The 12,042-nt window shown below is 28.7% G+C and overlaps 1 protein-coding gene across 3 annotated transcripts in view; it reads right to left on the bottom strand.

The window, feature by feature from the left end:
* Positions 1-12,042, bottom strand: part of LOC129980537 (DNA excision repair protein ERCC-6-like) — a 120,904-nt gene that overhangs the window by 83,055 nt on the left and 25,807 nt on the right. For all 3 annotated transcript variants that reach the window (XM_056090878.1, XM_056090876.1, XM_056090877.1), the window contains 3 exons: positions 10,619-10,711; positions 6,311-6,514; positions 1,151-1,326 (listed from right to left, as the gene is read on the bottom strand). In XM_056090878.1, coding sequence (XP_055946853.1) covers positions 1,151-1,326; positions 6,311-6,514; positions 10,619-10,711 — 473 coding nt within the window. The remainder of the gene's footprint in view (positions 1-1,150; positions 1,327-6,310; positions 6,515-10,618; positions 10,712-12,042) is intronic.

Here is a 12,042-nt window from a genome sequence, read left to right as displayed (position 1 = left end):
TTTTGAGTATTTTATCTTAAATTAAAATATCTTACAAAAGTTTGTTAATTATTTTAAAACAAATTTGTAATTAATTTAGGTTAACAATAAAATCCTATTTTAGTTCCTAGTCTGCATTAATATTTTAAAAGTAAAATGGAACTGTAGGGGGAAAAAATGTTAAAAAAGTGTACCACATACTTATTAAAAAAAAAAAAAAAAAAAGGTACACACAGATGAATCCATCATAGTTATAGTCATTATTTCATTTTATATATAATCATATTTCACACAAACACAGATCCAATGGCACTTTAATATTTCTCAAAACCCAGATTTTATAATTAAAAATCTGATTATTAAAATTTTTCATTATTTAATATTAAATTAATTATAATTTAATTTTTTTATTTAATATTTTGTTTTGTTTTGGGGATTCTTCACACTTATTCATCATTTCTAACCAGAGAATTATAGAAAAAAAAAATCCAATGCATCAAAAAAGATTAAACAATTGTTATTTCAAAAAAATTTGTTTCACATTTCCAATATAAAAAAAAAATGTTTATTTCTTGAAAAAAAAAAAACAAAATGTAAGCAATAAAACTCAAATACCCGCATTTAACATATTAATTTCTTTATCTCTCTCTCTCTCTCTCTTTTTTTTTTTTTAATAGATAGCTCAAACATTTATTTTGAAACAAGAAGGTTTGAAATATAAATTTTCATTGATTTCTAGTTTTTACTTTATCAGAGTCCAAATACTTTTTGAGATAAAATTTAATGGGAAATTTTATAACTTTGCTGATTGGGAAGAAGCCAAATGAGAGTTTCAATAATCATTAAAATTGTTTTTACATAATTTGATTTCTACAGTATATGCAGCAAAAATTTAAATTCGTTAGTGTTCTTTTTTCTTTTTTAACAATTCTTTACTTTCACTCATTTATTCTAATTTCTATCACCAGCAGTTCCATATATAATGTCAAAAAAATAAACATAATTATTACTTTTTTTTTTGTTTTGATTTCATCCTCATTTATAATGCTATTTTAATTAACATTTTCGTAGTTCTTTCTGTATTTAAATGGTCTTTATCATGTCATGGGCAGTGCCATGTAGGTACTGCTAGTATTTTACATAGCAAGAGTGCAATAAAAAAATTTCTCACCCCATGTCATCTCCCAATACTCCACCTTTCTTCATTTTGAAAAGTTTCCACATCCATGCAACACCTTCTCTTTGGTAGGGATAGAGTTTCTTATAGATTTCATGAAAGATAAAGAACCCATCACTTATTTCAATCATATCATTGGAAGAAATCAAGGACAATTGACTCATGTGCTCCTGAAAAAGATTTCGCGTAATTGTGATACGAGTCTGGGCAATTCTTTCATAATCATTTTCTTATCTTAATATAAGATGGGCATACATTAAATGGAAGGGGCAGAATGATTTACTATGTGTAGCCAAACACGCAAACACACACGAATATCAGATAGTAAAGTACACAAAGTTTACCTTTTTCTCTCAGGTTCATTGTTTCTTTCCATTTCTCCAAAAATATCCTGCTAATAAATTATCTTTTGCTTTGAAAATACTCTACTTTGTCTGTGAAAATACTCATAGATGACACTACATGTAATGAAAAAAATAATAATCTTTTCAGGTTTTCTTGAAGAACATTTCAATGCTCTTCCACAGAAGAATGTGTTTCATGAAATGACAAACAGCATTTAGCAATATATCCCCACTGTTACACAAATTCATTTTAAAATTTTTATTTCCGAAACTTATTTAGAAAAATGTACGGATAATACTTAGAGAGTCCATTCTAATTGTATCCCAATAACTAATTTCTAAACTGTTATACAGACATATATTTGCAGCTAGAAACAAGTTAAAATGATCTAAAGAATTGTATTTTAAAAATAAAATCTCGTACAGAGCATCTACATTCATCTTTAAAATTAGTATATATAATATTGATAAAAATTAATTAAAATATTTACTAATACAATGCAAGACAATTTACAATGCTCACAACAACAAAAATATAAATATGTATTTCAAACTCGGATATATTCAAAACTTCTTCAAGTATATAAAAGTTATTGTAGGGTCTCTGTAATTAAAAACATATGTAATTGTAAAAAATATATTCCATTATGAAAATATAATTATCTTTTTTAATAAAAAATATCTAAAACCTCCCTATATACACAATTGTACATTTCAGAAAAATGGAGATACAACAATGACAGAGTCAAATGATGTTACTCTAGAAAAATCCACTTAGAGACAATATGGCTTAAAACTAATTTTGACAAATCTTACATTTTTTTTCAAATTTTTACCCTGGGCCTTATTTATATTCATTGAAAACTTTCAGCAAATAGAGAATAATAATAGAGAATAATCTATAAAAGCTTTTTATAACAGGAATTTGCCAAATTTAAAAGACAAACTTTTTCATCTTAACAGTACATTGCAATTTTTCATTTGCTTTTACTCCATTTTTCCAATAATATGAATAACAAGGTTTACATGTCTCAATCATATTAACTTAATTGTGCTTTCTGGTATTTGCCTCATTTTGAGAATTAATATAATTTGCCATTCATTAATTGAAATTCTTTTGACATTGATCTAAACATTCTCTAGCTCATCTAAACCTATTTTAATTTCTAAATGAATTCCTTTAAATCACTAAATCGAAAGTCTATCGAGTTTGTTTATTTATATTAAAATCTTGGTTTAAAGCAGCACCAGGCCTAATTTAGGAATAATTTTGCAACAGTTAAATGACACAAGGCATCATACTAGCAGACGAACATTTAGTATCGATAGATTTTCCCTAAACTAAATTTATTGAGTATTAGTAAAAAATGTTGTGAACGTGTGTTGTGAATGCTTATCTTTCTGCAAGAAAAGGTTGATTTACATTAAAATAAAATAATGTTATGCAATCAATAGAAAAATATCTCCTTTTTTAAAATAAAAAAAAAAAATAATTTATCATTGTAGTCAGTAAAAGAGAAGTTGAACTCTTTTCCCATCACATATCTAATGGCTTTATTAAATAAAATCTATTTATCTATTAAAAGAAATCAAGAGTACCTAACAAAAATTGCAATGGAACACAGTCGCAAAACCACATTAAGAAGAAAATCTTGAAAACACACACACACAGGTTTTACTATAACAATAAAAAAAATAAAATAAATAAACCCCAAATAAGTACAAAAAATTTATCTGATAAATTTTAAGAGATGTTGGAAGTGTCGGCCACTTGCTTACAACAATGTAAAAACAGTCTCAGTGATATCAAGTATATTTTTTATATGTGCTGTAGCGATGAGAATTTGCACTCTGTTATCCTTCTGCTAATAATGTTATTAATTGTTACCCAAAAGATTTAGTTTTGACTCAAACAAACGAAAATCAACTTAAAGCTAATTATTTAGGTTTAAATATAGAAATTGATAATGGAAAAACTTTAATAGGTATTTTTGATAAAAAGGATGAATTTAACTTTAAAATAATTAAACTTAGTAACTACCATTCTAATTTAAACTCTAGAATTTTCAAAAATTTGCAATAATAAAAGTTCTTATATTTTAGCAACAAACAATCTCATTAAAAACTTAACTATTAACGAATTTCCCAAAAACTTTTGCAATATAGAAGTTTTGATAATAGAAGGACTGTCTGTTTTCTGACTTCCTCCGGTTTCTTAGCTTTGAGTTTTGGCTCAGTGGATGGCACTTCAACTTTGATGACGTTGCATTATAAGAAAACGTGGTAGGCATATGTAGCTGTAAACATGGAAAAATTAAATTTAGTTCAATTAAACAAAGTGCAATTGCACTAACAAGTTTTTATCTCACATTGTCTTTTGGAATTATACTTTCAATTAGTAAGCATTTTGCTTTCCTGTTTAAATGATTTTGGTTCTATTTTCATGGAATTTTGTGGTTTGATTTGCTGTGTTTTTATCTGGATTGTTTTTCGGAAATAATTTTACTTGTTTTTAGCATAATTATTTTAATCTTGTGATACTAATTTTGTCTCCAAAACCTCAATCTTCTGGGATTTTCGGGTCACGAGGGGTCAGTTTGTTGGATGAGTCAGACCCCTCACAGAAAAAAATCCCTGGTTTGAATCCTTGCCTGTGGGTGACCTTTGAGAAAGTCTTCGGGCCGGATTCATTTTATCTTCCTTATTGATTTTTGACTGTAAACTTAATATTTATTTCTAATTCTATTTTGGCTGTTATCCTTCATCGTATTCCATAGGCGTCACAAAAATGTGTGATTTAAGGTGAAAGCATAGGAAAAAGTTCATCAAACTGATTGTGTTCCAGTGAATGTGGAGTCCAGGTAATGGGTCCCATGTGTCCAGTCCATCTCCTTGGATATGGCAAGGCACCATGAATTTTATGCTGCAATGCAGCCAGCACAATTTGTGCCATTTTATGGGAGGACATGCAGAAAAATTGCATAAATTATTGCATTCAAGTTTTCAGGCAGCAATTACGGCCCTAAGAGATAATCACTGAAGATTCCTACCCACATGTTGAGATTTCTACAGTGCACTGGCATAAAAATTATCCATTTTGTGCATTATGTGTATGTTGACAATACCTTTTGAACTTGCATCCTGCATATGTATTTCATGATTTGTTTCCTCTTCCCTTTCTTGTGGTTGGTAAAACCCTCCTGGTGCCTACTAATAACCCTCAGAGTTTATTGGTCAATTAACAGAACTCGCAGACATACATATTATATCAAAAAATCAACAGTAGAAAGGGAAATCTAAAGGCAGAGAGTGAAACAAAGTGATCAACACATTAATTGATTGAAATCAATATGGACTACAAAAGGAATGTATTTCACATGTCACAATGTATTCACAGACATTTTTCCAGCTGGAAGTATATATTTAATAATTCAGAAATCTATTTACTGAGCCACAACTAGAATGGAACCCTTTATAAGGGAAAATATGAAAAGATTTACTGAACTTCAAATGAAATAATCTTTTATAAATTTCTGCATGGAAATGTGATTAAAGATAACACTTTATTTAGCTCATCTTGATATATTTTTTTTTTTAAAATAAAGTAGTTGATCTTCTTCACAATTACTGCTAAAACATTTCAAAACACTTTACAGGGATGTTTTCATTTAGCAACCACTTTATCAGTAGAAATTCCTATCAGATTATTATAAGTCACAAACTAATATCATCCAATTTCCAAATAAGCTAGAATCAAAATTAATAATGTTTTCCACAAAAAAAAAAAAAAAAAAAAAAAAAAAAAAACTAAGCTATGTTGCAACCCATATATCAGGCAATATGTCATCAAAAAATTATTGAATTTTTACTATTATTATTATTTATTTTATGGCTATATATATTCCAACTGCCATGAAAAAAAGTGAGAGATCTTATATTGTTTTCATTTTTTGAAGTTGTGCTTACACTGGACAATTGTGGGTGGATAGTTATAATAGTAGGTCATGTAAAAGACACCAATAGAATCTCGCTGCCAATTGGCAATCTGACATTAAGGTCACATGATAGTGCAGAAAAGCAGACAGTATGTACAGTAGCCATTGTTTAATCCTTATCACAGTTTTCTGAAGTTTTATGTATGCACTGTTACTGGATTGGTAGCTAATAATGGGACTAAGTGTACTATCATTGCTGCTGATTGCAAAATATAAATAGATTCTAATTTATAATAATAAAGTAACAAGATTACTAGCTGTAATGGGGCCATAAATTGCTTATGCAATATTTTGAAATGAACTACTGTTTACTGTCACATATTAGATTATTTTGGAATTTGAAAAGAAAAAAGAATCTCAAGAGATAATGAAATGCCAAAGAGATGTCTTGATATAATTCTCATACAGCTCTGTTATCTTAACAGCTCTGTTTACCAAGTTCTGACAAAATGAAATGCATTTTCACAGATCAGAAATAGTTAAAGAAAAATCATATAGCCAATGATCTTAGTAAAAAAGCAATATGAGGGAGGGCATATTATTATTGCCCCTTTTGTGTTACTAGCAATTAAAATTTAAAAATGGTTTCAAAAAACTGATCTAACTTTCTGTACTTATTTGAGAATTAATAATATGATAAATATTAATTGTTATATTTGTTTTCATGTTAAATATTGATTAATGCAATTTATTTAAATCAAATTATTACTTCATTAATATAAAAAAATTTTAAAATTTAAATCTATGCTTCTCAGATGCTTACAAATTTGCGATATAATGGTCACCACATGTTTTATGAGAATAATGAAAATCACCTTCAAATCTGTAATTCTTTTCAAAACTTTCTGAGTGGGACATATCTTCTGGGCTTCTTCTAAAGTATCCAGAGCTTCCTGCAAACGACCTGCAGCAGCATATTCTCTGGCTTGACTATACAAGTGCTTAAAATGTTCTTTTGCTTTAGGGCTGAGATCAGCTGGATTAGCAGAAGTATTTTCACTTTGTGATCCAGAAGACAGCTATGAATAATAAATTCTTAGAAATTTAACAATTGCTTTAATAAAAACAGGATTTCTAAAAAGTTCAGAATAAAAAAAAATAAAAAAAAAACTGATAAAAGAAAAATATCCCAGAATTTAATTTTTAGAATAATTTTTCAATCAATAATTTGTCAAATAATCAATAAAATATTTGCAGAAACAGGAATAACTTTTCAAGTTTAAAATTTAAAAAAATTATTCAAATCCTAAAATTTATCAGTATGAAAGAGATAAAATGTTTTCAAACACGACATCACACATTAAAGTCCAAAGCAACTAATAATTTTGATGCAAAATTTTTCAGTTTTATGATTTATTTACTCTATAAGCTTTAAAAAATGAGATTCAAAAGTATAAAAATGTCAAACACCATGGAATATGATTGTATCTTATTCTATATATATATTATTTTAAGGAACAAATGAATATGAATTAGCTACATATAGAAATAAATGCAAGAAAAGTCAGCTAAACCTCTCTAAGAATTAAATAATTTCTTTTCTTGCTTAGAACTCTCTCACAGAAAATTTTTTTTACTTGCTACTCAGCAAGGTGAAATAAAAAAAAAAAAAAAAAAAATCAACTCTTTCACAGAAATTCTTTCATTCTGTTATTTAAATGAAAAGACTTGATACACAATAAAGCAAATTTTAAATTTCAAGAAAAAGAGGATATAAATTATCTAAAGGAACAAACTCTTTATTGGAAAGTCCAAAGAAATCTATTACACTCTTTTGGCATCTAGACACCTCCTGTTTTGGTGTTCTAAAAAATTGGACAGTTTGCATATGTGTACAAATGAATAATAGTTATGAGAACGTAAATTTCACATTTTATTTTTATAAATTTTTTTTTTATACTGAATTGTAATAAAGACCCTGGAGTTTTTATAGCAGTTCCAATAAGTAAGATAAGGCTTGATAAATGATAGCTAGAAAAAATAGCCGAACAGTAAGAAAATTGGATATTATTTCTAATGTTAATAAACTTAAATGAGGTCCACTGATTCATAATACTCTAATATTTTTTCCACATTACTTTTATTTTGTATTTGGCTTTTCCATCCCCTTCTTTTTGTTAGAAAATCACTATTTCAAACTGATTTTAGAGATTAATTTTGATTTGAGTGTACATAAACCTCACTGCAAAGAAACAAAATTTTTAATATATTTATATATTTGCATTTAAGGTGTACTACAAAAAAAAATAATTTAATAAACATTCTGCCAATATACACAAGATTTTCTACAACTTTCCTTGGTTAATCTGTGATAACCATATCCAAGACATTGTTAACCGAATAATGGCACATTTAGAAGAATAAATCTTCTAGTTCAAAATAAAAAAAATAATAGAAGGTTACAGCAAAATAATAAATACAAAATGGGACTGAAATTTAATAAACTCTATTATTGAAATTTTAACCAACTTCAAATTAAAAAATCTAATGATTTCTCAAGGATGCCACTGAATAAAAAGACAGTTTCATTATAATTTCTAACAATTAAGTACATCAGATTCATTTTCCATTTTAAAGCAACAGGAGAGCTATATGGTGGTGATGGGAAGGATAAAATCCCTCCCCAAACTTCCATGATACAGCGGCAAGAGCAAGTTTCAGTCAATTATAACACATTAATGATCGCTGACGTCGTCAGCGAGCTCGTCTAAGTGCCATAAGAAAAAAACAGCACATTAATGCCAATAATTATATATTAATTTGTAAACAAACATTAACTATAGTATCCCAAAGCTGTTACTTTCAATATTTTCAAGGGTTTCAAAATTTAAGCTTTATCTGCTTTTAGAAAGCAACAAGAATTCATTCACTGTCAGTCAAACATGTAAAATTAACCATACCTAGTTTCCCTCTTATGTTTTTGCTGAATGTTTAGTAATGCCATGAATGGTTTCTATCTATTGCTTTTTGTTCCATTCAAAATCAATGACAACAATATATTCATGAGTTCCACAAGAAAATAAATAAATAAAATGTCAAGAACTTCTAAGAAAGTTTAAGATTCACAGAATAGTATATTTTAGACCTAAAAATACAAAAGTAAAACTTGAATGAAATATTTTCACCATTAATGCTGAAATTCATTCTTGCTATCTTCCATATCACATCTAAAAGGTTCAGTGAAGAGCACTGAAGGCCCATTATATTTATCTTGAAATTAATAAGCCAATAATCATAATTCAAAGTGAGCTTCAAGGTCATGCAGCAAACACAATTAATATTAACTACTACATAAATACTATTAAATGCAGATTTTGCACAAACTATTATCAGAGTGTATAGTGAGAAACTGCTACAAAAATTAAGCAATTTTTAAACACCCTGGCAAAAAAGACCTTTATACATGCATACGTACGTTAACCTATGTATTTTCTAAGCATATGGTGTTTTCTGTTTTATTACAAATCATAGTTGTTTTTTCAAATTTTTAAAAATTAATTTTAAAATGTGTATTTATTGTAATTAATTTAGTTTTTATGGGTGCACAATTACTTTTATAGCAAAATATTTGCATTGTTTGGTTTTGAAAAAACATAAAATTTATTATAAAAACATGTAATTATCAGATATAACTAAAATTCTTCACCACTTAAAACTGAAATTGGAATATTTTTTGAAAGGCAACAAATATAACACATATAGATGACCGTTCCAGCATTTCAATAAACAGCAATGCACACTAAAAAAAAAGAAAGTGAAAAAAAAAAAGTCTGTTATTATTATCTTAATGTACAAGATGGTCAAAATTGAAACAGCCCGACTCAGCTCTTTATACTGCAAACTACTCAGGGTAAAGGCTCAAAATTAAAAAACACATGCAATATAGAATTTTTCCTTTCTAATTTTTATTACATATATGAAAAAAAAAAAAAAAAAAAGAAGAAGAAGAAGAAGAAGAAGATAAAAAAGTGAAGAAACTGAAACTGTCATTGCAACTGCAATTTTACACTGTAAGCACAAAAATTTGCATAAACCCTTGGTTTGCTGCAACTGAATAAAAGCTATAAACCTAAGAAAATGTCATTCTTATCAGTGATGGCTTCACCCTTTGCTTTATGAAAATAAAGGAAATGCTGCAGCAACATTCGAGAGTTTCGTCGACTTGAGAATTTTCATAAAGGACCAGGAGGTACCAAAACATGCTCAAAAATTTCGTTGTACTAAAAATGTAACAGCGCCAATGTCTTGATTCAATTACTTTTATACAAGATGAAGTGCCTCCACACAATGCATTCTGTGTACAGTAGTTTCTTCTGTAACATTTTATTAATGATAGAATAATTAGACATGCGTTTCCGGGAACCTTCTCATTCTACACATCTTAATCTCTGTGATTTTTGGCTTTAGGGCTACTTAAAAAATCGTGTTTATTGAGAACGTCTGGCAGCCTTGGCAGATTTGAAAGTATCACTCTGCAATTTATTGGTTGATTGAGATGCTTCTCAATCCATAGTTGAACAAGTTATCTACAAAATGCTGATTTTACATCTGTGAAAAGGAAATCATATTGTGCAGTTTCCCTTTCATTAATAAGGTTCTTGTGGTAGAATGTTTGATACATTCGTATAAAATGTCTTACAAATGAATATTTTGTGGCTTTTCAACATATTGTACAGCGCCATATGCTTCTGGAATTAACCTTTTTTTTTCTCGAATAATCTGTTAAAGAATATGCTCAACAATTTTGGAGCCTTTACAGTGAGTAGTTCGCTGTATAAAGAGCTCAGAATAAGGGTGTTTTCATTTTGGCCACCTTGTATATTAAAAACCTTGGATCTATTCAACCCTGGACAAGTTCTCTGAATTCTTTCCTTTTGCTGTTTTTTTTCCCCCTGATCAGCCATAAAAAAAATCTAGAGGGAGAGGGGGGAGGAGAAAAAAAATGTTATTTGCACTTCTCAAAAAAATTTATGCAATTTTTAAAGACTCCTTTCACCTCATAACCAAGCAATTTTAGGGTGTTTAAAAATGGTTTCCAAAATTAAACATCATAAATCCAAAATTTTATGATGCTACATACCAATCAAAGATATCAAAAATATTTATAAAATAAAACAACTTACAGAAAATTCACTTCCACTTGACCCACTTTTTGCATTGCAGAAAATAAAATGGTTCTCCTTTGTGTCAGAAGATGCAAGAACTGCATTCCCAGCCTTTATTTTAGACAAAATGAATAAAACTTAAGAAAAACTTACTTAAAAAATATCTAAAGTGATGATACATGAATGAAAAATTAATATTTTATCAAGCATACAATCAAATAATTTTAACTACGTTTAACATTCAAACCACCCCTCACGTATGTTTATTGTCATAAACGGTATCTAAAATGATATATATGCCCATTTGATTGTATTACAATAATAGTATTTTAGCATCGGTCATATGTTGACGTCTATGCTGAAATTGCCTTTTTTAATGTAGTGTAAAATTTCAACACATCTTGATGATTTTTCTTATTAGTCATTGTCAATTAAATACAAGAATTCACTGTAAATATCTAACTCAATCAGGTATCTTCACTTCAGAAACATTGAAACTTTGTTATTAAAAGAATTCAGCTTATTTAATAAGGAATTAAAATTCTTTGATTTGAAATACAATCCACTAATTAATAAAGACAAACAGAATGCTTAAAACTAATTTCACACGAAATGCCAACTTTTAAATGGTCTTTTGTCTCGTCCAAAGGGGAGGAAGAAATGAATGATGGACTATGCTATTAAATGTATAACTGCTAAAGTGCAGTTCGTTGTTGTGATTTGTCTCGCGCATTTTCTCTTTTTGGGAAAATGCATAAGACAAAACACATGTCTCCTTTTTCACAAAATTGTTAACAATCTCTGTTCTGCAAGTATGACATAAGCTTGGAACAAAAAAAGGCTTCATAAAATAATGAATAATGTCAAGAAATAAAATTAGCATGCTAAACTGAAAAAACAATTTATACAAAAACTGCCTGATATAATAAAAAAATATATCGGCAAGCTGGAAGGCAAAAGCAGTTTTCTTTACATCTAAGTTACTATTTGCAAATTCCTTTCAATCCTTGGACAAAATCTCACGGGAATGGTTTTCCCAAAACATTCTTGAATATCAACCCATTAATTCACCACCCCATTCTGACATAAAGTTATGGACCTTAGATAAGGCCATAATATCTTGAATGATGCTCACTAATGCCATGCAAATTGCAGATCTGACGATAGTTACAAAGTACAGATCTTTGACATGAATTTAATATTTGTACTAAACCTATTTAGGCCGGGATAGCCTGGCTGGTAGGGCGTTGGATTTGCATCCCTTGGATTGCGAGTTCGAATCACGCCAGCCAAAGACAAGTGTTGGAAACAACACGGGCTGGCGCACGTGTGACCACAAAATCATCCAAGTCGAGACAATACCACTGGGGGTACTGGATCAGAGGTGATCATTCTCTGATACAGGTCTAAATTACAATCTGTGGTTGAGTTAATGACATGTC

The sequence above is a fragment of the Argiope bruennichi genome, chromosome 8 (genome assembly GCF_947563725.1).
Source record: "Argiope bruennichi chromosome 8, qqArgBrue1.1, whole genome shotgun sequence".
NCBI lineage: Eukaryota > Metazoa > Arthropoda > Arachnida > Araneae > Araneidae > Argiope > Argiope bruennichi.
The sequence above is the reverse complement of the archived record's forward strand: the minus strand, read 5'-3'. Positions and strand labels throughout refer to the sequence as shown.